Source organism: Theropithecus gelada, chromosome 15 (genome assembly GCF_003255815.1).
Source record: "Theropithecus gelada isolate Dixy chromosome 15, Tgel_1.0, whole genome shotgun sequence".
In the NCBI taxonomy this organism is placed as follows: Eukaryota; Metazoa; Chordata; class Mammalia; order Primates; family Cercopithecidae; genus Theropithecus; species Theropithecus gelada.
In genome coordinates this window covers 47,689,874-47,712,623 of record NC_037683.1, presented here as the reverse complement: position 1 = coordinate 47,712,623, position 22,750 = coordinate 47,689,874, and the positions used below count along the sequence as shown (strand labels likewise).

The window sequence follows — 22,750 nt, the reverse complement described above, 5'->3', positions numbered from 1 at the left end:
TGACTCACTACTCACAGCCTTGAGGGTGGCAGAGCCCAGCCACCAGGGTCTGCTCCATGCCTAGTTCCTGGAGAGGCCTTCACCCTCTCTGCTTTTACCCAACCCGACTGACACAGAGTATGAGGTGGGAATCATGCAGGCAGGGAGCTTAGGGAGCCTTGTTCGAGGTGAGTTTTGAGTTCAGACCCTCAGCTGATGTTGCTGTTTGAGGTGCTGCCTCAAGTGCAGTAGAGGGGCAGGAGGTCAAGTTAAGAGGGCCCCTGTTTCTCCCCGCAGGGACACGGTTCCTTGTCCTGTGGGCTGTGGGCAGGCCTTGCCCCTCACTGGAGAAATAGGTAGAGGGAGGGCAGGGAGGCTGCCAATGGCTGAGCCCTGAGCTCTCCCCCGTGTGGCCATCCCAGCTGACTAACCTGTCCCTTCCTTAGTGCACTAGCTCTCTCCTGCATGTTACCCTGTCCCCTCATCTTGTTCTCAGTCAGTCCACCTTCTCTGTCCCTATCCTCCCTCTGGGATGAAGCTGAGGGTAGAAGGTGACCTGCAGTCTTGCCCACTGTCTCCAATCAGTGCCTCCAACTGCACCCCCACAAATCTCTGAGAGATCCCCTTTCACCCAGATACAATACACAGGTCCTGCCCCAGCCTCCCCCACCAATTCCCATCCCACCTGCCTGTACTCTATGCCACCCTAGTAAGAAGACAGATCACCTCAAGCCAGAGACACTGTCAGCATTTGACCACCCAGGTGTGACTGTGGAGGACTGTGCATATCAGTGTCACATGACTCCATGTCCCTCTGGGTGGTCATGTGTGACAATGCCAGTGTGTGACTCTTGAGTGCTGTCAGGATGCAGCTATGCCAGTGAGGGTCCATGTCCAGCTCTGAGACGGGGGTCAGCAGGCGGCTCCCGTGAGCACTCACCCTGTGGACTGTGTCTCTGGGTGTAGACAACTGCAGCGGCAGCAGCAAGCACAGCACAGCAGGCCCACGGGACAGGAGCAGCCATCTGTTGGGAGAAACCAGGGTGGGGGAGGAGACAGCATCAGCCCAGGCAGGACTGTCCTGGGGAGCCCCTCCTGTTCTTAGGCAAGACTGGGAAATCCCAGCCCTAGGGCAAGGGCATCTTGACCCCAAAATGCCCTTCTTAATGGGGCTCAAGATCTTCTTTCAGGCAATAGAAAGCAACATTATTGGCATCTGTAGGCAAAGGTTTGCTAAGATGGTAGAAGGCAACCTATGGTGGTTTGCTGTTCGATAAGACTGCTGGCTACACAGCGTTGTCAACCGCAAATGAGTTATAGAATACTGGTAATGCCAGGGCCATTTTTCTAAAAAAAAAAAATAAATAACTTTACTGGTGAGGTTAGCTAATTTGCTATAAACACCGTAAACTGAAAGGGTAATGTTCTAATTTAATTGGAGGTCTATACTTCTCCAGATTGCTTTGAATGGAAGCCCCCTGTTGTGCTCCTGGGGAGATAGCCTGAAACCTGGATGCTCCAGAGCCGCTCAGATCCGTCATCTGTCCCCAACACCCCTGCGGCGAGCCTTGCCACTGGGCCCTGGGAAGCTCAGAGCAGTCGAGTCAGGGTAGCGGGACATGACCCAGGTCAGATGTGACTTTTCCGTAATTGTACACCAATGCTCAAGAGAAAATGAAGGATTTTAATATGTAAGTCCTTGTCAGGGACCCTGGCCCACCCTTGACCCCAGCCATGTGCCCCTAGGAGCCTGGGAACCCCAGCCCAGTAGGTGTGCATCAGTGTCCACATGCACCCATGCAAGTACACAGGATGCACTCAGGACATGGCCCCAGAAGCCAGATGGATCTAGTGCCCCCCAACCTGATGTCCTGCTTCCTGAGATGAGTCCAACTATTCTCTTCCCCTCCCCCAGCACACATCTACACTTGATGGCAGGGAAATAATTATTTCCTGCAGAATGGGCCACAAATGTAACAACCGCCCCCCCACCCCCCACCTTCAGTCTGAGGAGAGAGAACTATCAACCACACAGAAGCAAAGATCCAGAGAAACACTGAGGGATGCTACCAGACACTCAACCAGGGCCACCCTCTGATTCCAGCCAGCCACACAGCAAAGATGCTGGCCAGGGACACTGCCCCACACCACCAGACAGGACCCCAAAGAAACAGCTCCACACATAGTGGAAGATACACCAGAGACTGTTAGAAGGACCATCAGACAAAGCCAAAGAGACAGGTAGATGAAACCAGATAGCCAGCCAAAGAGGTGGTCAGAGAACAATGACTCAATCAAAGGACCCGCCAGAAACACTGGAAAGGACTCAGCTAGACCCAGGCAAACACAGTGCCGAAGGACAGGCAAGGAGCACAGGCAGTGAAGCTGTCGGCGACAAAGCCAGAGAGCTAAGACACTGTCAGAAACAGTGCCAGAGAAACCGTCTGACACACAAGCAGAGAAATACCAGAGAAACTGATAGACACAAACAGGCATACACCCAGAAAAACAGCTCAAGAAAAGAGCCAGAGCCACAGCCAGATGCTCAGTCAGGAAGTATCCACACCACTCCAAACACTGCCAGAGACACCGTCAGACACACAGTCAGACACACTGCCAGAGACACCGTTAGAAAGACGGCCAGAGAAACAGCCAGACACACAGCCAGAGAAACTGACAGAGACGCAGTGCCAGATACACCCCAAGAAAGTGCCAGAGACTCAGCTCCAGACGGTGTAGACGTAGCATAGCAGAGACAAATGTGGGTATCAGCCTGAAGCAGCTGTGGAGAGGTTGGAGAGCAACAGACTTCCTGGGGCTTCCTGTGGGAGAGGGCTCCTGCCTGCCTTTTGCTACCCTTGACCTTCTCCAGGGAAGTCCTCTCCTCTGAGCCTGCTTTTCCTGTCCTCCCTGTCACAGCCACAGGTGCCCTGACTGCCCCTCCCTGGCACAGCAAATCTTTCTGTGTCCCAAGTGGCCCCAGCTACTCTCTGCACATCAGTGACTCCTGGAGCCTTAGCTACCATCTGGCCTGGCTCCTTCTGACCCTCAGCCCCTCCGCACTCTTCAGCTACTCCTCAGGCCTAGGAGGTTAAGACAATGGCCGAAGTTACAGTCAGCAAGCGGTGGAGCCAGGAAAAGAATCCAGGGCTGCCTGAATTCAGAGGTGGTGTGAGAGAGAAAAAGAGACCAGCAGCCAGAGGCCTACCTGGTTCCCTGACCTCAGCCCTGGCCAGTCGCCCTCAGACCTTCCCCCACTGCCTCTGCCATCTGTCCATGTCTTTCTCCTCACAGCCAGGAAGATCCTCTGCCTTGGTCCCAGGCCCACTGCCCACCACATGGGAGCAGGAACCAGGGCATGGGCAGGCAGAAGAGCAGGCAGAGCGGCTGAGGTTAGATCCAAGGATGGGAGTGTTCAGGGAGAGGAGGAACGGATGGCCTCTACTCCCAGCTCCCTCCTGGTCCACACAAGCACACACTCCCACGTGCATGCGTGCACACGCACACACACTCACACACACACACTCAGGCCCCCACAGGGGGAGGGGTGGCCTCTTCATCAAAGTCGCCTCCATCAGCCCGATGAGTTACTGTAAGGGCCGGGCCCTGGGCCAACAGGGCTGCAGCCACGGGAGACGGGTGCTGCTGAGAGTCAGTGCTGCAGAGTGGGGGTGGGGTGCCAAGACAGACACTGCAGGGTTGGGGGCACCCAGAAAAGGGAGAGACTCAGGGAGGGGAAACAAGAGGCAGGGAGAGAGAAGGAGCTCTGAGTGGAGACCCAGAGGGACAAGGAGAGGCTGAGATAGGAGAGACGCAGGGGGAAAGATGGGGCACATAGGAGATGGGCAGAGACTCAAGGGCAGAGGGACAGATCCAGAGAGAAGGGAGGAGACCCCTGGGAGGGGTCTCTGCCCACCCTAGAGCATCTCCGTAGCCTGCCCAGCTCCTCTAGCACAAAGGAGGATGGGATGGTGGTCAATGTTATGTGAGGCAAGAGCAGGGCCCTCCTGGAGGCTGGAAGGATTCTTTCTGGGGATCCAGGACCCCAGCCCCTAGGGGACAAGGGTGAAACCCCATCCATGCCCCTGCCCTGCAGATCCAGAAAGCCCCAGGCCAGTGTCACTTCCCCCTTTCCTCAGACTCCCAACTGGGCCCACTGCCCAGGTCGGAGGTTGAGGCCAGAGGCATCCAGGACACACCTCCATCCTGCCTTGGCTCATTCCAGGCCACCCATCCCAGGGTAAAGAGCATCTTTCCTGAGAATTTTCCAAGTCCACACCCTATGGCTCTGGGATAGATCTGCAGGATGAATCCCATAGAGCCCCAGATAAGGGCTATGCAAACTGGCCCAGGCTTCCTATCAGCCCCTTGAAGAGGTCAGCCCCAGAATGAGGAGGGAACAGAGGGGGTACCCCGTAAGCAAGAAAGGAGCCCAGCGCCCAGAAGCCCCTGAATCCCTTGTCAGCACAAGGGTCCCTGCACCTATCCCAGCAAAGAACCCCAGTGTCATCATTACTCCCACACAGGTAACACATTAAGAGTCAAATTCTGGGGTCCCAAATTACTGCCATTGTCCTGCTGTGGCACAAAGACACCATTACACAATGATAACAACGCCCATTGAAAATGACACAGTTGTACCATTGACAATGACACACAGGGATGTTGACAGTCACCACAATGACAATAATGCAGTGAGTGACAGTCACATACATTGACACCAACAAACAGGGCAATGATACCAGTTGACAATGACACAGTCACAGTGACAGTAGCCTCAGAATCAAAGATGCAATGAGACTCCGTCACATAGAGTAACACTGACGGTGACATCAACATAGTGACACAGCGATGCTGATGGACTCAGTAACAGTCTCACAGAATGATACTAGTCCACAGTAATACTGGCACCCCTGGAGTCTGACAGCCGCCATCAGTAACACTGACAGACACTATGACAGACTCCAGGTCAGGAACCTCTATTACCCAGTTTAAGAATCTGGCTTAGGACCCAAGACCCAAGAACCGTCTTGCCAGTCCCAGCAATGTTCCAGTTGCCCTGTGCCCCTCTCCTCACCCCATGCCTAGCTCAGGGTAGAACCTGGGGAAAGGAGGTGAGTTTTGGAAAGCCTCTATTTATCCCTGCAGAATCACAGACAGCAGTTTAGATTGTAGAAGGCCAACCCTGGGGAAGTCCTGCCACCATCAGGTCAGGGTGGGGGATAATGAGCACCACTAACTGCGTTTCAGCTATAATTGTGTGTGCGTGTTGATCTGTAATAGTGTGTTATGAACTTCAGGGTTTGGGTTGCTGTGGGCATGCTGAGGGTCAGGTAGGCTCAGTCTTGCCTGGACAATGAACGATCAGGGAGGCCTCAAAACAAGTGACCTCAAAGCAAGGTTATTGTTCCATCTCTGAGGCAGGGAATTGAAATCCAGAGAAGGTCACCAGATGGACTCCCTCCATTGCCAGGGATCAGGGTGGGTTCAGAACATCCATCTGATAAGGGCATCTGGCCCAGCAAAGAGCAGAGGGGACTCCCCACAGCTTCCAGTCCCCTGACTCCCATAGCCCAGACTCCAGAATCCCACAGTGAGGGGAAAAGGCACCTTTTATCCTGGGGCCTCATCTCCTTCACCTCTCCCCACAGCAGCCTAGAGGACCTATCTCAGGAATGAGGCAAGAACACAGGACACAGCATGGACTCACTGATTCAAACGCCTGGGGACTCTAGAAGCCTCAGACCTGCAGAGGAATTACGTTGGAGCGGAGAAAGAGAGATACATAGACTTGGAGAAGGAAATGAGAGACAGAGCGGGGGCAAAGACAGGGACAAGGACATGGTGGGCAGGGAGGAACAGTACTGGCTGAGGGAGAGCCTGGAAGAGACAGTCAGGGCAGGCGGGAAGCTCCAGGATGGGGAGGAGGGGCTGAGGCTGGGAGGCCCCCAGATCCCACCAGGCCTAGGCAGCCTGGACAGCGTGGGCGGTGGGGGCGGGGGCAGAGGCCTGAGCGGTCCAGAGGCTTGGGGGGTGGGGGGACCAGGCCGAGGAGGGAGGCCTGGCCCTTGGCAGCTGGCCCAGCAAGCCCCCAGCCAGGGAGGGGCGGGCCTAGGTCAGGGGCCAGCTTGTGGGCTGGGGCTAGCTGGCCATGGGCGGGTAGGCTCCCACTCCCTATGGTGTTTCTCCCTCCTGTCTCTGAATCTCTGGTCTCTAGCCCCTTCTCTTTTCCCTCCTCTCTGAATCCAGACCTGCCTCTCCTCTCAGCTCTCTCAGAGACCCCACCCCAAGTGGCATAGGGCTCCAAGCTGTGCCTGGGTTTCAGGATTCAAAATTTACCTCCTCCTGGGCTACCATGTCCCCACCCACACCAGGGGCAAGCCTCAGTCCTCAGGGGAAAGGACCCTACCCAAGCTTAGGCCCCGTCCTCCTCCTTAGAAGGGGGCAGGATAAGCCAAGCACCAGTAGGAGGGGGCCAGGAGGGAGGCAGGGGGAGTGGTCCCCCAGCTCTCAACGCTGGCTGAGGCTGTGGAAAAGGAGGCGGCCCAATTGAGTGAGTTGGGGGGGTGGGTATCCGCACCTGCTGTTGTGACCTCCACAGCCGGAGATGGAGGCCTGGGGGGGACAAGATTCCGATGGATTTTGGCAGCGGCCTGGACTCTGAGTGCTCAAAACCCCCACTCCCAGCCTTTTGCACCGTAGGGACCCTGAGATCAGCATGTGCGTGCCCTGCTGCACGTGTGTGCGGGCGTGTTGTTGGGGGAGCCTGGGGCCCTCCCATGATGGGCCTGGCTGGGCAGATGGGGAGGCATCCTGGGGAGATGGGAATCTGTCACCAGCCTGTGCCCACATGTGAAGGCCCACTTGGAGCCCTGCGTGCTGCCTGGTGACCTGGGCATGGGCTTGTATATGCACATACATGCAGGCCTGTGCTTAAGTAGCCCTTTAGATGCAGAAGGCCTGGGCTTTTACCCTCAGAAGTCATCTGGTCCAGCCCCCTTCCTCTTGAATGGAGAAGAGGAAGGGGCAGATAAGTTCATATCCTCCCTTTGGATACATAGGCTCTGGAGAGCTTCACAGAACCTGAGGCACTGGTGCCAAATCCCCCAGCCCCCAACCCCAGTCCAGTCTCTTCTGGATTCCACAAGAATCAGGAGGCCCCCTCCACCCAGGAAAGGCACACACTCCAGTCAGGTTAAGTCTGTGGGGAGCGGAGTGCTGCTCTTCTTGGAGGGACAGAATGCTGCAGCATGTTAGACAGCTGGAAGAACTCCATGAAAGGCAGGGGATGGGCAGAGCAATAGGGTTGACTAAGACTTCCCTTAGCAGGGGGGATGGGGTAGGGAAAGGCCCGAAGTGGATGCCAGGGACAGGAAGGAGGCTGCAAGGCAGGGCCCCCCATGGAGACAAGGATGGATAGAATGGCTTTCCAGAGTTGGAGACTGGGACAAAGACCTATTTGCCTCAGCATCTCCTACCACACCCACCCCTGGACCCATCACTGCTATAGTACAGACACACCCTTGAATCCATACACAGAGGTCCAGGCATGCAAGCTCACACACACACACACACACACACACACACACACACACACACACTGGGGGGTGGGGGCAGCAGTGCATGTGATGCATTGGCTTGCAACAAAAAAAACCTGAAGCTAGTCATTCTGACAGAGCCAGAGTTGGGTGGGGGGAAAAGAAGCTTCGAATGTCTTCTGTGTTCTGTTCTCTCTGCCCCCTAACGTGCACGTGCACCATGCACGCTACTTCTGAGGAGCCTTCTGGTCTGCTGGGCAAGACCAAGCCATCCTTCCTCCCCTTTCCTCCCCTCCTCACAGTGAGGAAGCCAGAGCAATCTGTTCCTGATGGGTAAACACAGGCGTGAGTACGCGCACACACATGCTCACACACACACCAGCCACTCAGGCCACACAGCGCCTAGTGCTCACTTCATCCTAAGATAGAGCACACACTTGGGTTCTCATTACACCCGGCAGAGCTCTCAAAGCCCCTGCCTCCTCAGACACACAGGACCAGAGCTTCACGGACACACCCAGGCAGCCTTTTGCAGACACTGGCATTCAGAGCCTACCATTGTGGCCACACATCAGGGCCTCCCACATGGATACCCACTCCCACAGCCCCGTACATGCTGGTGTGCGTGCACACACACATTACAGTCACACTCACACACACAGACTCCCTCACACAGCCATGGTCTCACATATGGATACCATCACACACTCCAAACAGTCAACCTTCCACACAGACACCATTGTACACCTCCAGAAGCTCAGGGCCCCCAGTCGCCCTTGGCCCCTCACGCCCCGACACCAGCAATGGGAAACACCCACATACACACCCTGAACAGCCACACTGTGCCAGGACCTCAGGCTGCCTAGTTGTGCCTGAGGGGAGGGAGAGAAAGCCTAGGGTGGCCTAGGGCAGGAAAGAAAAGGAAAGGAAATACTTTGTTGGTCCCTAAATAGACGATTATTCCCCAGGCAGCTCCTTCTTCCCCAAACCCTACTTTCAACAGCATTAGGGGATGAAGGGAGATCCTCTCCATATAGGAGAGGTGAAGGAAGTACCTCGGGGAGACAGATGTTGGCACTGGAATCAGCAAGAGCCAGAAAGGCCCAGAAACCAGCCAACTCCCCAGGCCCTTGCTGCCTCCCCTCATGACCCTCTCTTTGCCACGATGAGGATCAGCAGCAGCTCTCAGCCTAGCTATCTGCTGTGTGATCCCAAGGCCTCTTCAAAACCTCTATATGCCCATAACTGTCTAGCGGGCACCCAGATGTCTGGCCTGGCTGCAGAAGAAGCAGGAGAGGAGAAGGAGATGGGACCTCCACTCCAGCCCCCCAGCCCCCACCAAAGCCCTGGCATCACTGGCAGCCCACAGAGAGGTAGGGCAGATGCCCAGCATGGGGGGGGGCAGCAGGCAGAGCGAGCGGGTGCTCCTCTAACTAACCACTGAGGAGGAGAGTCCTAAGGTGTCCTTGGACCCTGCAGCCCCGCCCCCATCACTGGAGGAGTAGATGCGGAGTCGCTGTCCAGGCAGAATGGAATCCAGGCTGTGCTGGCCAGGCCCCAGCCCAGGAAAGATCAGCAATGCTGCGGACATCCTTGCCACTTGCCACTCCAGGTGTAGCTGGGGCCCTGATGCCTCCATCCTAAAAGGAGCCTGACTTGACTCCATGGAAGCCAGGCAGGACCTAAAGAAACCAGGCAGGGGTAATGCCATAAAGCCAGGTGATAGGGACTTCAGGGAAGCGGGCAGTGGGGACAAAAGAAACCAGGCAGCAGAGTGTAAGGAAATCAGGTGACAGGGCCCCAAAGAAGGTAGGTGGTGGGAGCCAAATGAAACCAGGCAGTGGGGACTAAAGTTAGCTAGGAGGTGTGGACAAATGAAGCCAGGCTTCGGGGATCAAATCAAACCAGGCAAGAGGCCCACAGGATGTGAGAAAAGAAAGATATCAAGAGCTCATCCCCTCTGTCTAGATGTCACCCCCACACCCTGGGCCTCTCTCTCTATAGCCCCCCTTCCACTCAGGCGGTGGTCCCCTCCCCCAGGCCGATGGACACAGCCAGAGCCCCCTCCCCTCTCAGAGGCCTGGTCCGATTGCAGCCAATGGGCCCCGGCCCCATCCCTGGGACCTCAGGAAGTCCCAGTCCCTCCCACCGGCTGCAGAGGCAGGGGGGCTGGGGGGAGAGAAAGAGAAGAGAAGAGAGACAGCTTGGCAGGGGGAGCGCGCGGAGCAGCCGCGGGGGGCGGGGGCCGAGAAAGGAGCGGGAAGCGCCGAGGCGGGCGGGGCGGGCTGGCGGGGGGGCGCGGGGCGGGGGCGTCGCGGCGGTGGGGGTGACAAGTCCTCCGGCCCTGCGGCCACTGACCTGGGTCCCCACGCAGGCGCCCCGTCGGTGCCTCCGGCGCTCCATGGGTCCGCCTGCCCGCCTGCGGGCATCGGGTCTGCGGGGCTGGGGCCCGGGCAGCCGCAACGACCCGGGAGGCAGGAGCAGCCCCCACAGTGGTCCAGGCGGGCGGGTGGGCGAGGGGCCGGGCCACGCGGTGAGCGACGAGGGCCGAGCCCCGAGTGAGCGACCAGGCAAGCGGGCCGGGAGGAGGGGAGGAAGGAGCGCGCTGCAAGCGAACGAGCAAGCGAGCTAGCGGAGGGAGAGTGAGGGACGGCATGCAGTGAGGTCATCCTTTGAATCTAATTGTCTGAGTCAGGAGGAGATGTGGCACTTGATGCTGGGGGAGGGGAGGCAGAAGGGACCCTCCCCGCTCCGGTCCAGGCCCCACTCCACACCCAGGGGCGGCCGGGGCCTCCCTTCCCCGGCCAAGGAGAAGTTGCCGCAGGCCAACTCGGGCAGACCACTGCCGGTCTCAGGGCTGACCTCTGCAGCCTGGGGCTATCAGCAAGCGGTGAGAGATGTGGGACCCGGCCCCAGCTCCGGGCTACCTTCCTCCTCCCGGGGTGACCGCTCCCTCCCAAGGCCCAGCTCACTTTCCCGCATTTTTTAGGGCACGGGAGGTTCCCAGCCTACCCCCAGGTCCTATTCCAGGTCCTAGTCCTGCCCTCTGAGGATAAAGCAGGAACTTCAGCCAGCCTTCCAAGTTGCTTACTTTAGAAGTATGGGGCCCCAACTCTATTCCCCAAGTTACTTCCAGAGCTGGGAATTTGGGGGAATCTGGAAACTGAACCTCAGGCTCACCATCCTGCCCTCTGGGAATGACAGTGCAATGCCACCCGTGCTCCAGTGACCTTCTGTATTTGGGATGAGGACCCCACATCCCCCTTCAGAAGGGGCAGGAGCAGGGCAACTCCTAGGGTCTCCAGGGAGGGACCAGGCTGCTCAGAGGGTGAGGGGCAGGTTGGTCGCTAGACCCTGGGCTTGTCAGGTGTGCACACCCGTACATATACACATGAGCACACGCACACGTGCACACGCACATGGGGTCGGGGGCACCAGACAGCTCGGGATGCTCACACCAAGGGCCGTACACCCCTCCCTTCGCCCCCGTGGGGGAGGGGTGATAAATATTTAAGGGGCTTTTAGCTCAAAAGGGGCAGGAATGGGGGAGGGAGGGGGATCCACGCTGCCTGATTAATGGGGTTACGGGCTTGGATCAATCCCTCCGCCCGCCGCTCCCTCCTCCCCCTCCTCCCTCCCTCTGCCTAATGCGCTTTATCAGGAGACGCTTTTCTGACTTGGCAGCGTCGGGCGTTTTAAATAGACCCATTTAGAGCTGGGGTTGGGGGAGAAGGAGGGGGGTGGAGAGACAGAGATTGAGACAGGCTGGGAGACAGAGACAAATCAGGAAAGAGAGATGGGCCCTAGAAGAGAGAGACTGGGAGAGGAGAGACAGAAGGAAATGCAGAGATACCATCGAGATAAGACACTGAGGGTGAGGCTCCCACGGAGGCTGAGATGGAGAGAGAGAGGGTGATGGAGAGAGAAAGGGTGATGGGAGGCCAAAGGAAGCTGGGGGCCTGAGGAGCAGAAACAAACAAACAAAAAGAGAGACAGGGAGGAAAGGAACCATGGGCAGCGGGGAGAAACCCAGAGAGAGGCTCTCCACAAGGGCTGTGTGCTAGCCTGGGAGACAGCAGATATTCTTTATTTCCGAAAACAGTTTTTCATCCACTTTGTTAAATTAAAAAGCTGTTTTTAAAATGGTGCTGGAGGTGCTGGCTGGGGGAGGGTGAACAGAACTGCCAAGTCCTCCCTCTCTGGCCTCCTGCTCCTCCTTGGCCCCCACAGAAGCTGCCTCAGCCTGAGCCCCTGGGGTGTTCTCCAGCTCCCCTGCTCGCTGAGGCAATCCTCTGAGATCCCCAGGAAGAGGGTCAGGGCATCTGAGCTACTGTTCACTGGCAGGAAGTCCCTCCTGCTGTCTGGCTTCAGTTCTTCTTGCTGCAGGGAGCCCATTCTTTCCCCGACCACTATCCTTCTCTTCTCCAGCTCCCATCCCGGTTCCCTAAGGTGTTCCCAGTTTGCAGAGGATTATGTGCCCTTGCGGCCCAGTAGCCCACTTTCCATGTAAGCCATTAGACTCCTCCCAAGGTACCCCCCATAAATATTATCTTTTATTCTGTACATCCATCTCCTAGCCCCATCCTACTCTGAACTATCAGATACATACCCCATGTCCTTGGGTCCTCTGGGAACAGTGGGGTGAAAAGCTTAACTCCCTACAGCCTTACCAGGCCTCCCTTCCTCTTCTCCTGGGCCCCAGCTCCATCTTAAGCTCCTTTTATGTGTCAGCCTGGGGTACCCGCACTCCACCCTCAACAACACCCTGGTCCTAGTTGTGAAGGGTTAGTCCCCCCTCAGCCCCCAGCCAGGAAAATGGCCAGTCTGTTTGGGAGCTGAGATGAAAAGCCCGGTCGGCCTTTGTGGGCCTCTGGCGGGTTTTGGACAATAGGCCCTTCCGTTCCGCTCCAGTGCCTTGATTCCTTGGATGCCCCCACCCCCAAGCTGCCAATCCAGGGGCCTTGCCTGGCCTGAATGAGAGACAGGGAGAGTCAGGCTCGGCCCCACAGCTGGCCTCAGAAGATTCTGGACTTTCTAACCTCCCATCCCATCTTTTTAAAGCCTACCTGCTCCTCCAATCAAGCCAGAGAGATGTTTGGAGGGGCAGAGAGGAAACCTGAGGACACTGAAACAGAAACATACTCCCATATCTGGGACTCAGCTCCCCCTTAGTATAGAACCCAGTTTCCTAACCTGGTGTTGCCCTTGCCTGTGTGACAATAGATAAGTCTCTTCCCTTTCTAGGCCTATTATGAGAGCATGAAAAGCCTCAGCCAGGCTGAGCCCAAAACCTCTGGAAAAAGAAAGGACAGGGAAGAGAGGAAGGAATCTCAGGTCCTCCTCCACTCATGTCCCCTAGACGTACAGCCCCACTACACCTGCCTGATTCCCTGAGACTGACCTGCCCCACCTGGGCCCCGGCACCTACCTCTTCACCACTGGCCAAACACCAAGCACATCAATGTCCTCCTCCTCCTCCAGACCAACTCTTCAGGACTTCCAAAACCAAGGGGGCAAGATGAGGTGACAAGGCTAGAGTCTAGAAGGGCAAAGGGCATAAATCAGAGGTCACAGAGGAGCCACAGGCCTTAGTCCAACTCAGAGGCCATTCCATACTCACAGGCCCACTGTGAGAAGGGGAGACTGAGGCAGGCAGCAGCTAAAATCTGGAAGAAGAAAAGTTGAGAGTAATACAGACCCCTTCTAGCACCCCTTGCTGACTTCAGGTTCTGAACCACAAGCACAAAGGTTACCAGAAGGCAGTGGCCTGATACAACACAGAGATACACACCCGCAGACAATCCACAATTCCCATACAATCAGTTCACAGACACACAGGCACCTCCATATCACATGCATCCTCACATGCACAATCCTAGAGTCACAGGTTCACAGGCATGGTGTAAATAACCACCATCATAACACCCCCTTCCTTATCACCACTATGATTTATTGAGCATCTATTATATGCCAGGAACTGTGTTTGGCACTTTATATGCATTATCTTACTTAATCTTCATGATTTCTCCATGAGGTAGGTTTTATTGTTCTTCCCATTTGATAGCCAAGGAGATTCAGCTTCAAGGAGGTCTTGCCCTATACCACAGAGCTGATCAGTTCCAGAGCCTAGATTTGAGTCTATATCTAATTCCAAAACCTTGCTGCTATATCAACTTGCCTGTGCAGATCTCTCACCCACCTGCACAATGCCTTTCCCAATAATAATAACAGGTATCACTTGTTCAGGGTCCTTGGTTACCTAGACACTGTGATAAGTACTTAATTTACATTTTGGTACTGAATCATCAAAACAAGCTTCAAGGCTGGGCATGGTGGCTCACACCTGTAAAGTCAGCACTTTGGGAGGCTGAAGCAGGTGGATCACCTGAGCTTAGGAGTTCGAGACTAGCCTGGGCAACATAGTGAAACTCCATCTCTACCAAAAATACAAAAAATTAGCCAGGCATGGTGGCACGTGCCTGTGGTTCCAGCTACTCCTGAGGCTGAGGTGGGAGGATCGCTTGAGCCTGGGAGGTGAAGGTTGCATTGAGCCAAGATTGAGCCACTGCACTCCAGCCTGGGTGATCAAGTGAAACCCTATCTCAAAAAAAAAAAAAAAAAAAAAAAAAAGCTTTGGAGGTAATACTGTTTCTGTTTTACAGATCCTGAAACTGAGGAGAAGCAGCTTGGCCAAAGTCACACAACTGGTAGTTGGTAAAGGAGCTGGCCTTGAACTCAGGGATATCTTGAAAGCTACTGTTGCTTCTATGGACTCCAGCCATTCAAAAGACCCCTCACCTTCTATAAGACCTCAGGAGATCCTCGGGGTCCAACTGCTCCCCTGAAAACAGGTCCCAGATATATCTGCCAAAGGTATGATTAGGTGCCTAAACACATACCATGAGAAAGGGATTCCATGTCTTCCAATCCTGCCCAGAGATGCAGAGACATCACCAACCAGGGAGAGATAGCCAGAAACTAAAATAAGGTATTAGAGACAGGCTGGTTGATAGTGACAGATACAGCCACACCAAGACAGGCCCAAAGGGAGGGAGATTGAGGGGAAGCCAGAGACAGAGAGGGACACATTAGGCCAAAGAATGAAAGAGAGATAGCTGGAAAAGGAGACAATAGGAGTAGAGGAGGGTGCAGGCTGACATGAAAAAACACGGACAGATACACTCCAGTATGCAGACAGACACATATAGACCCATCTGACCTTCACAAGAAACAGACTGTGAAAGCAAGCAAGGCTCAAGCTGTGTGTGGCGTGCGTGTGTGTGTGTGTGTGTGTGTTGTGGGGGGAGCATGCAGAGTCTGTATTGCTACGTACATTACACCAGCTGCTTCCAGCAATTTCATCTGATTAATAATAAATGCCCCATAATTACAGCTGCTCCCCTAGCCCTTCTTCCTGTTTTTTGTCAGCTGCTGCCAGGCCAGCCCCCAATAGACCCTATGGTCCCCTCCATCCTCACCTGCTGTCCTCTACGAGGCTGAGAGAATGTGAGCTGGTAGAGGAGGCCAGACTCCCAATTTAAGGAGGGATACCCATCTCCCTATCTTGGATTAATGCCCTTTGCTTCCAAGCAAAAAGTCATCTTACTTAGGTCTCATTCAGAACTCTTCTACTGCATAGGTATAACTTGTGACCCCTAATATGGCCTAGGGGCCCACATCTGGGATGCAGAGAGATGAAATCCCTTTGCCCACTCTTTATTACTCGCTGGCCAAGACTCCATCCACAAACTACCTAGCCTCAGAACCCTGTAGGCTCAGAGGAGGAAGGGACCAGGACAGGGGCCCTCACCCCATCATTCCAATCCCAGACAGCCCGAATCTTTGCCCACTTGTATACCCTAGAGCTCTGGACACTAGGTGGCTCCGCCTGCCCATTCCTGAGTACCCCCCCAACTCCACCCCCACAGGTCCAGCTCCCTCCAGGCCTCCCACCCAAGCTCTCCAAGGCAGCTCTATCAGAATCAGCTGCGGGGTTGTGCCGATCTGTTTCTAATCGTTGGGGCCTGGTTCACGCTTGCCCCCACCCCCCAATATTGATTCCATTATTTGGAAAGTCACTGACGTCAGGGGCCTGGATGGGTGCCAAAACCGCCTTCTCTCCTGGCCTGGGCCAGGGCCCAGCCCCCCATCCCGCAATTTCACGGAGGGGCCCAGAAGGGTCAGCTCATGGGCCAACGTCACATGGCATCTTCCCTCTGACTCTGGGCTCCTCTTGCCTTTTTGGGACCACTGTGCAGCTCCCTTCTGGATAGAGGGGCTATGCAAAGGCCTGGGATTTAGAAGTTGGGGGAGGCTATAAAAGGGAGTCTTAAGACCCTCATTGGGACTCTGGCTGCAAGGAGGGGCTCTGAAGAGGTAAGGAGGAGGGCAGTAGCTCAGAAAAGGGTAGTTGGGAATACTTTGTGTTTTTTGCCACACTCTTATTTTGGAACATCCTGAAGCTGGTCTTGAAATGAATCCTACAGACTACTTGGTTTTTATTTCTGATATCAGATGTATCTCCAGACTCTCTTAGAAGGAAATTCTCTGCAGTGTAGGATAACAGATTACCCTAAATTTTGCCATAATGTGACTAACTGGCACCAGTAATTTTATAAATCTTTGCTCCACATAAAACAAAGGCTCTCTCTGTCGTGCATCTCTCACCTGTGCTGCCTCAGGTTCCCCATATTCACACACTCTCCCAGTCTTTCCTGGTGCTGGGTGTGTTTCTTCCTCTCTGTCTCTATCTGACCAAGATGCAGCCACTGCCACACTGGCCCACGCCAGCAACTCCTGGGCTCTGGCTGGACAGAGTATTTTTAGGATCCGAACCCCGTGTTCTCAGACAGGCATTAATAACCAATACAGACAGTCTGTGGTGCCCACAACAGCTACACAGGCTCAGAGCTCAGCCTTGGAAGGTCAGAGATGGGGTCCATTCCCTCAGTTAGAGGGTCCCTGAGGGAATGGACCCCATCTCTTCTTGTCCAAGAAACCCACACCCAGAGAGGGTAAGGGGCATGTTCACCACCACATAGGGAAAAAAGGACCTTACCTTCTGCAAAATCCTGAGGCTGGGAAGAAGCAGGGTGACCTCTGACCTCTGTCACAGAATCAGAGTGATTACCCTGCCCCAGCCTCCTCTGGTCCAGGCCTTTCCAAGGAAGGGGCCTATCTTCTGCACTCCTTCCCTGAGTGAAGGAAAGTCCTTCCTCTAGTCTAGCCTGCAAACCAGTCTTCCTTTGAGCCAAACAGGGGTGTAGGACAGGGGATGCTGGATCTCAAACCACAAATCTTCCTTCTCCCCACGATCTGTCCCACTCAGTGATTCATGCTTCAACATTTATTGAGCACTTATTCCCTGCCAGGCACTGTACAGGGAGTCAGGCACATGGTCCTGCCCACAGGGAGCATTCGGTTCAATGAGAAAGAAAAAGATGTATTACTGTTCACACAAGAATGCCTTCCTATGGTGTACAAGGTTTGTGCCAAGAGCAGGCAGGTACAGGGTGAGCAAGGTAGACCCAGTCCTTGAGTCACACAGACCTCACAGGCAACTACTATGCAACCTTGGTGAGTGTCATGTGGGGAAAGTACAGGTAGGCTATATGGTGGGGCACACTGACTGCCCTGGGTCTGGAGAAACCTGTCCTCCTACAGACTAAGGACTCTTCAGTTTGCTCCTAAACTCAAGACGGGCCCTCAAGCTGAATACAAGTCACTACCATAGTTTAATTTCAGTTCCTGCTACTGTAGCTCTAGTCCCAGCTTTTGGGAGCTGGCTGCCCACAGCAGCAGGGTCTAACTCTTCTTCAACATCTGCTCCAGCTCCTCCTCCCACCCCTTGACCCACAGAGTGCCTAGCTCTGGTGACCTCCAACCAGGCACAGCTCTGTGCTTTGGGACTCTCTTTGCCCTCTGCAGAGGTAAAAGGGATTGACGACCTCAGTGCTCTCCATCCCCAAGGACCACTTGCCTTCCCAGCCCCTCCCCACAGGAAGCCGAGAGCCCTTGTGGGTTTGGTCACTCAGGGCCACAGGAGTTTACAAAGCTGAGGTCTCCCCCACTACCCCCACCCAATGGTGGGTCTAGAGGAGGGGTCAGTTCTCACTTCTCAGGCTCCTTGCTCTCTAGGACCCCCGAAACCAAGCACACATGGTCCCCCCCAACCCATCTGCATTTCAAAGAAAATCCACTCCATATGTTTCCTATTCATTTACACTTCAACTCGCCATGGGGGGGCACAGAGCAGGGGCGCCTTGCCTCTAAGCCCCCCACCCCCATAGGGGGGCTGGAGAGCATGTGTCCCCTTCAGGACAGGGCGCAGTTACAGCCCAGCCATCTCAGTATTGGGAGGGACCACAGGGCCATGTCCCTACTGTGTGGGCTCCCATGGGGGAAGACAGCATATCTCAGGCAGCCCCACCCACTAATGTCCATAGCAGCAGAGCACGCAAAGTCCAGGGCAGGGTCTCCAGGGGAGTTGGAGTCCCAGGGCTGGCTGCAACCTAGGCCCCCCAGGGCTACTGCTCTTTTGGGGAACAGAGTGGGGAAGCCCAGGCATGCCCTGGAGCCAGGATAAGGGCTCAACAGGCAATCCCAGAGACACTGTGGGACACACACAACATAACATGGTCCCTACCCCTCCCCAGCCAGGGCAAAGAAGAGAAGAGAGTGTGGGATCCCGGATCCCGTCTCTTCCTCCAGCTACCTTCTCCTCACAGATTTGAGGCTGTTATCTCTCCTACAATCACAGATTCAATACCCTGGAGCAGTCGCAGGAGCCAAGGTCTGCTCCCTCCAATCTTCACACCCCTCCCATCCTAAGAATGATTGAGATGTGTGTGTATGGGGTGGGGAAGATGTCTTGGGAGGACAGGAGTCTTATTTCCCCCACCTGGCCTTCTCTACTACAGAAGGGATGTCCAAAACTATTCAAGGGGGATGGGTGTGCATTGACATGGCACACAGAGGAATCTAAGAGTTCACGTCACTCCTGTACCAACGATCCACTCAGATTTTCCTGCCAAGTGCCTAGTCTCCTTATGGAAGGAAAGCAGGGAAATCTGACTGGGTTAGCCTTTACCACCACTCCCCTCCATTAGCCCACAACCCATGTGAGGGATGTGACCAAATGTGTATCCTCTCTCCTCCTCACCTTTGGAGAAGACAGATCCTGTAGCAGTCTCTGTTCCTCACCTCAAGTGCCCCAATACTCACCACAAACCAAAGGAAAGCATGGGCATATCTGACCATGAGTCCTAAGTTCCACTGGAATTGTGAATGGCACAATCTCAGTGTGGATCTGAATGTGAGCCCAGGATGAAAGTGTGAGTTTAAGTGTCACAGTCTAATGTCCCATCTAAGTGTGAACTCCAAGATGCAAGTATGGGTTTGAGTATGAGCCCAGGTCTCAGCACGCATCAGACTGTAAACCCCAGTGGGTCTGAATGTGAGCTCCAGGACTGAAGTGTGAGCCTGTGAGTCTCAGGATTCCTGCACAAGTCAGCATAAGCATTAGAGTTCTAGTGTAAGTCTGAGTGTGAGACCCTGGTCGTAAGGGCTTCTGAGCATGAGCTAAGGTAACTCATATGGAGTCTGAGTGTGAGCACTGGTATCCCTTTTTAAGTCTGAGTGTGAGCCCCAAAGTGCCCTTGTAAGTCTAAGTGTGAACATCAGAATCCTAGTGTGAGTCTGAATGTGAGTTCTGAGATCCCAATAGGAACCTCAGTGAGTCACAGGATTTCACGTGAGTCTGATGGAGTCACCAAGATCCTGGCATGAGTCTCTGTGTGAGCCCTAGGTTACCCACGGAGGTCTGACCCCCAAAGTCCCCATATGAATCTAAGTGTGAACCCAAAGGTCCTAGTGTGAATCTGAGTAAGCTCCAGGGTCCCCGTGTGAGTCAGTGTGATCCCCAGCTTGGAAGTGTGAATCTGACTATGAACCCCAGTGTCCTCAGTGAGTCCTTGAGTTCAAATGTGAGCCCCTGGGAGGCCGAGACGGGCGGATCATGACGTCAGGAGATCGAGACCATCCTGGCTAACCCAGTGAAACCCTGTCTCTACTAAAAAATACAAAAAATTAGCCGGGCGAGGTGGCGGGCACCTGTAGTCCCAGCTACTCAGGAGGCTGAGGCAGGAGAATGGCGTGAACCCAGGAGGCGGAGCTTGCAGTGAGCTGAGATCCGGCCACTGTACTCCAGCCTGGGCGACAGAGCCAGACTCCGTCTCAAAAAAAAAAATAAATAAATAAAATAAACAAATGTGAGCCCCATGTTCCCCATGCGAGTCTGACTGCAACTCGGAGTCCCAGAATGTAGGAGTGTATATGTAACACTAGTTGTTCTGCCTGTAATACTTGGTGAATTTGTGTCTGTGTCACTGACACAGTGTCACTGACACGTGAATTGTGTCTTCCTGTGAGCCCCAGTGTGAGCCCAAGGACCCCAGTGAGATTCTGGGTGTGAGCTCTAGGTCTCAATGTAGATCTAAGCTAAAGGATAAGACCGTGAATCTAAGCATGAGCCTACACTCCCAGTGTGGGTCCCAGTGTGAGCAGAGTTCCAATGTGAGTCTACATGGAAACTCCAGGACTGAAGTGTATCCCTGGATATGAGCCCCACAATGTAAGTGTGAGTCCATATGAATGTAAACCCCTAGACCCTAGAAGGAGTTAAGTGTCCCAGTGTGCATCTGAGTATGAATTCCAGAGCCCCCAGAAGTCCTGTGCATGACCTTTAAACTCCTAGTCTTTGTGTAGGCTCATGGTCTCAGTTGGAGTATCAGCCCTGACAGTGTGAACCTCAGCTCCATCTCACCAATGCTGACCAGCAGCCCCTGGCACCAGCTAAGAGGATTTGTGTGGGTTGTGACAGTGGAGACAGGGGAGCATAGTTTGAGACACCTAGGCCCTTCTAGCCCGCAAGTCATTGCTAGCCCTACATCCCTAGGAATATGCAATGGTTCAAGCCCCATTCCCACACATGTAATGACACACCATCACACCCAGAGTTACATACACAAAAATACCCCTGGTGTTGCAGACCCCTCGGACACACAGCAATTACAGATGCACAGACACACCCAGCATTTCAGACTCACCACCTCAGTGATCACAGCCACACAAACACACCCAGTGACACAGACACAAATTCACCAAGTATTACAGGCAGAACAACTAATGTTACAGATACACTCCTACAGCGGCATGCAGACACACACCCAGTGTTGCAGACAAGCTGCCAGGCACACAGACACACACAGACGCTTCTCAAAGAGACAGACTAGACGTAAAGAGAAAGAAAATCCTGAATTTTCAACAAGGCGTGAAATAGTCCTGCCCGCCTGAAGCTACTGGAGGGGGGAGGGGGACAAGGGAGCCAGCGAGCTAACGGTGGAGAGGCTCGGGAGAGAAGAGGAGCCGAGAGGGAGAGCTGTCCGTCTGGTGACCTCCCCACGGCCCAGCCCCCACGCACGCGGAGATACACTACTCGGAGCAACACAGGGACACCCAGGCTGGCTCACACTGAGCCGCACTGGAGGAGACACACACGAGCAGACTCACAAAGAGACACTTGGGGATACACCATAGGCAGACTCACACAAGCCAGGAAGACTTACAAAGAGACACACTGGAGGAGACCCACTACATGGAGATACATCCAGGCGGACTCAAGAGAAAATCATGAGGAGGCCGACCGACACACACACACACGCATACACACACGCGCGCGCGCGCGCCGATTCACACGGACACACATGCACTGGCAGACGCGCAACCGTCCGTTCGTATCCCCGGGCGCTCTGAAGTCCAGATTTCTGCCCGAGAAAGAAGCCACCTTTGGGCATGCAGAGGCCACTACGAACCCCCGAAGCCCAGGAATTTTTCCAGACCCCGCGTGTGCAGCTGAGGGGTGGGGAGAACAGGGACACTAGGACAAACCGCCGGAGCCACCTCCCTCTAGTCGACAGTCCGGCCCCACCACCACCACCACGCCCAACCCCCGGAGCGCCCGGACGTGGGGGTTCGCTTCTCCAGCGCCCCCGCCCCCGAGTTTGCAGGCAAAGTTTCTCGTGAACTTTCCTGTCGCCCTCGGCCGTAGGCCCACGGGTGTCCCCTCACTCTTCCCGCGCGCACGGTCTGTCGGTCAGTCCGGGCTCTGAGGGTCTGGCCGCGCGCACTCCGCCGCAGGGTACTCACCGCGCCCTCGGGCTACCCGGGCTTCGCGCTGCGCCTTCCGACCGCCCCCGGCAGCGAGCGAGGCAGGGAGCGCGAAGCTAGCACCGCCCGCCGGATCCCACCGCCAAGCCTCGCGCCGCGCCGGCTGGAGCCGCCGCCTCCGCTGCCGCCGCCGCCCGCTCTGCACCGGCTCTTCAGCGCTCGGCGGCTTTAACCCCCCCATCCTCCTCCCTCCCTCGCGGGTTCCCTCCCTCCCTCCTTCCCTCGCCCATGTGACCGCGGGCGCCCGCTCGGCCGCGCGCGCCCTCGCTCCCCTCCCCCTCTTGCCTTGTCTCTCCGCGGCCGCGCGCCACGACCCCTCCCCGCCACGGGCCCCGCGCGCCCCCGCCTTGGCACGCTCTCGCTCCTGGCACACGCGGCCCGCTCGCCCTGCGCGGGCCTGTGAGCCCCCACTCCCACTCGCCCGGCACTGGCACGCGCTCTGGCCCCCCGCTGGCATACTCGCCCGCACTGGCACGCGTGGCCCCCTCGCGTTCACCCTTTCTCGGGCGCGCCCTCCAGACGGCTGTGGTCCCCGTGCTTCACGCGCAGCCCCGGCCGCGGGTCTCGCAAACGCGCGCGCGCGCACACACACACCCACTCCGCCCGCTCCCCTAGGGCGGCTGGGCGCGCACCCACCCCCGGGATCGCTCCTTCACACTCACTCTCCCTCTCAGTCTTGGCCAGGTCTCTCCTGCGCACACTCCCGCACGTTCAGGCCCTGACGGCCTCGCACCGACTCCCTGGCACACCCCGGGCCAACTCTCGGGGTCCTCCCTCCGGCGTCGCCGTGAGAGGAACGCGAGCCAGAACCCCCAACCCCCACTTTGGGCAGAAGAAGCCAGCCGGCTCCGCCCCTCCCCTATTACTACTGCCCCCCGCAACGACTCCCCTCCCGGTCACCCCCTCGCGCGGGGGAAAAGGGCTTCCTTGACCGGGGACGAACCCAGCCGGGAGCCCAGGCCCATGCTTCCCATGTCTCCTATGACACCAACACCACTACTAGCATG

At 55.7% G+C, this 22,750-nt stretch overlaps 1 protein-coding gene and 1 long non-coding RNA gene across 4 annotated transcripts in view; one reads left to right on the top strand and one right to left on the bottom strand.

Annotated features, from left to right (window-relative positions):
* CNTFR (ciliary neurotrophic factor receptor) overlaps positions 1-22,298 on the bottom strand; it is a 38,760-nt gene extending 16,462 nt beyond the window's left edge. Inside the window, exons 1-3 of one of the 3 annotated variants that reach the window (XM_025359555.1) lie at positions 22,240-22,298; positions 12,946-13,056; positions 920-1,004 (exon numbers count right to left, since the gene is read on the bottom strand). In XM_025359555.1, the coding sequence (XP_025215340.1) occupies positions 920-1,004 (85 nt within the window). In that variant the 5' untranslated portion in view covers positions 12,946-13,056; positions 22,240-22,298. Of the gene's footprint in view, positions 1-919; positions 1,005-12,945; positions 13,057-21,722; positions 21,900-22,239 lie in introns of those variants that run through there. The other 2 variants (XM_025359552.1, XM_025359553.1) reach the window with 2 other exon arrangements.
* On the top strand, positions 25-14,914 carry LOC112608020. The gene is made up of 5 exons (XR_003115929.1): positions 25-167; positions 1,437-1,670; positions 3,274-3,371; positions 11,946-12,047; positions 14,180-14,914. It is a non-coding gene; the product is annotated as an uncharacterized LOC112608020 (long non-coding RNA).
* Positions 22,299-22,750: the final 452 nt, after the last annotated feature.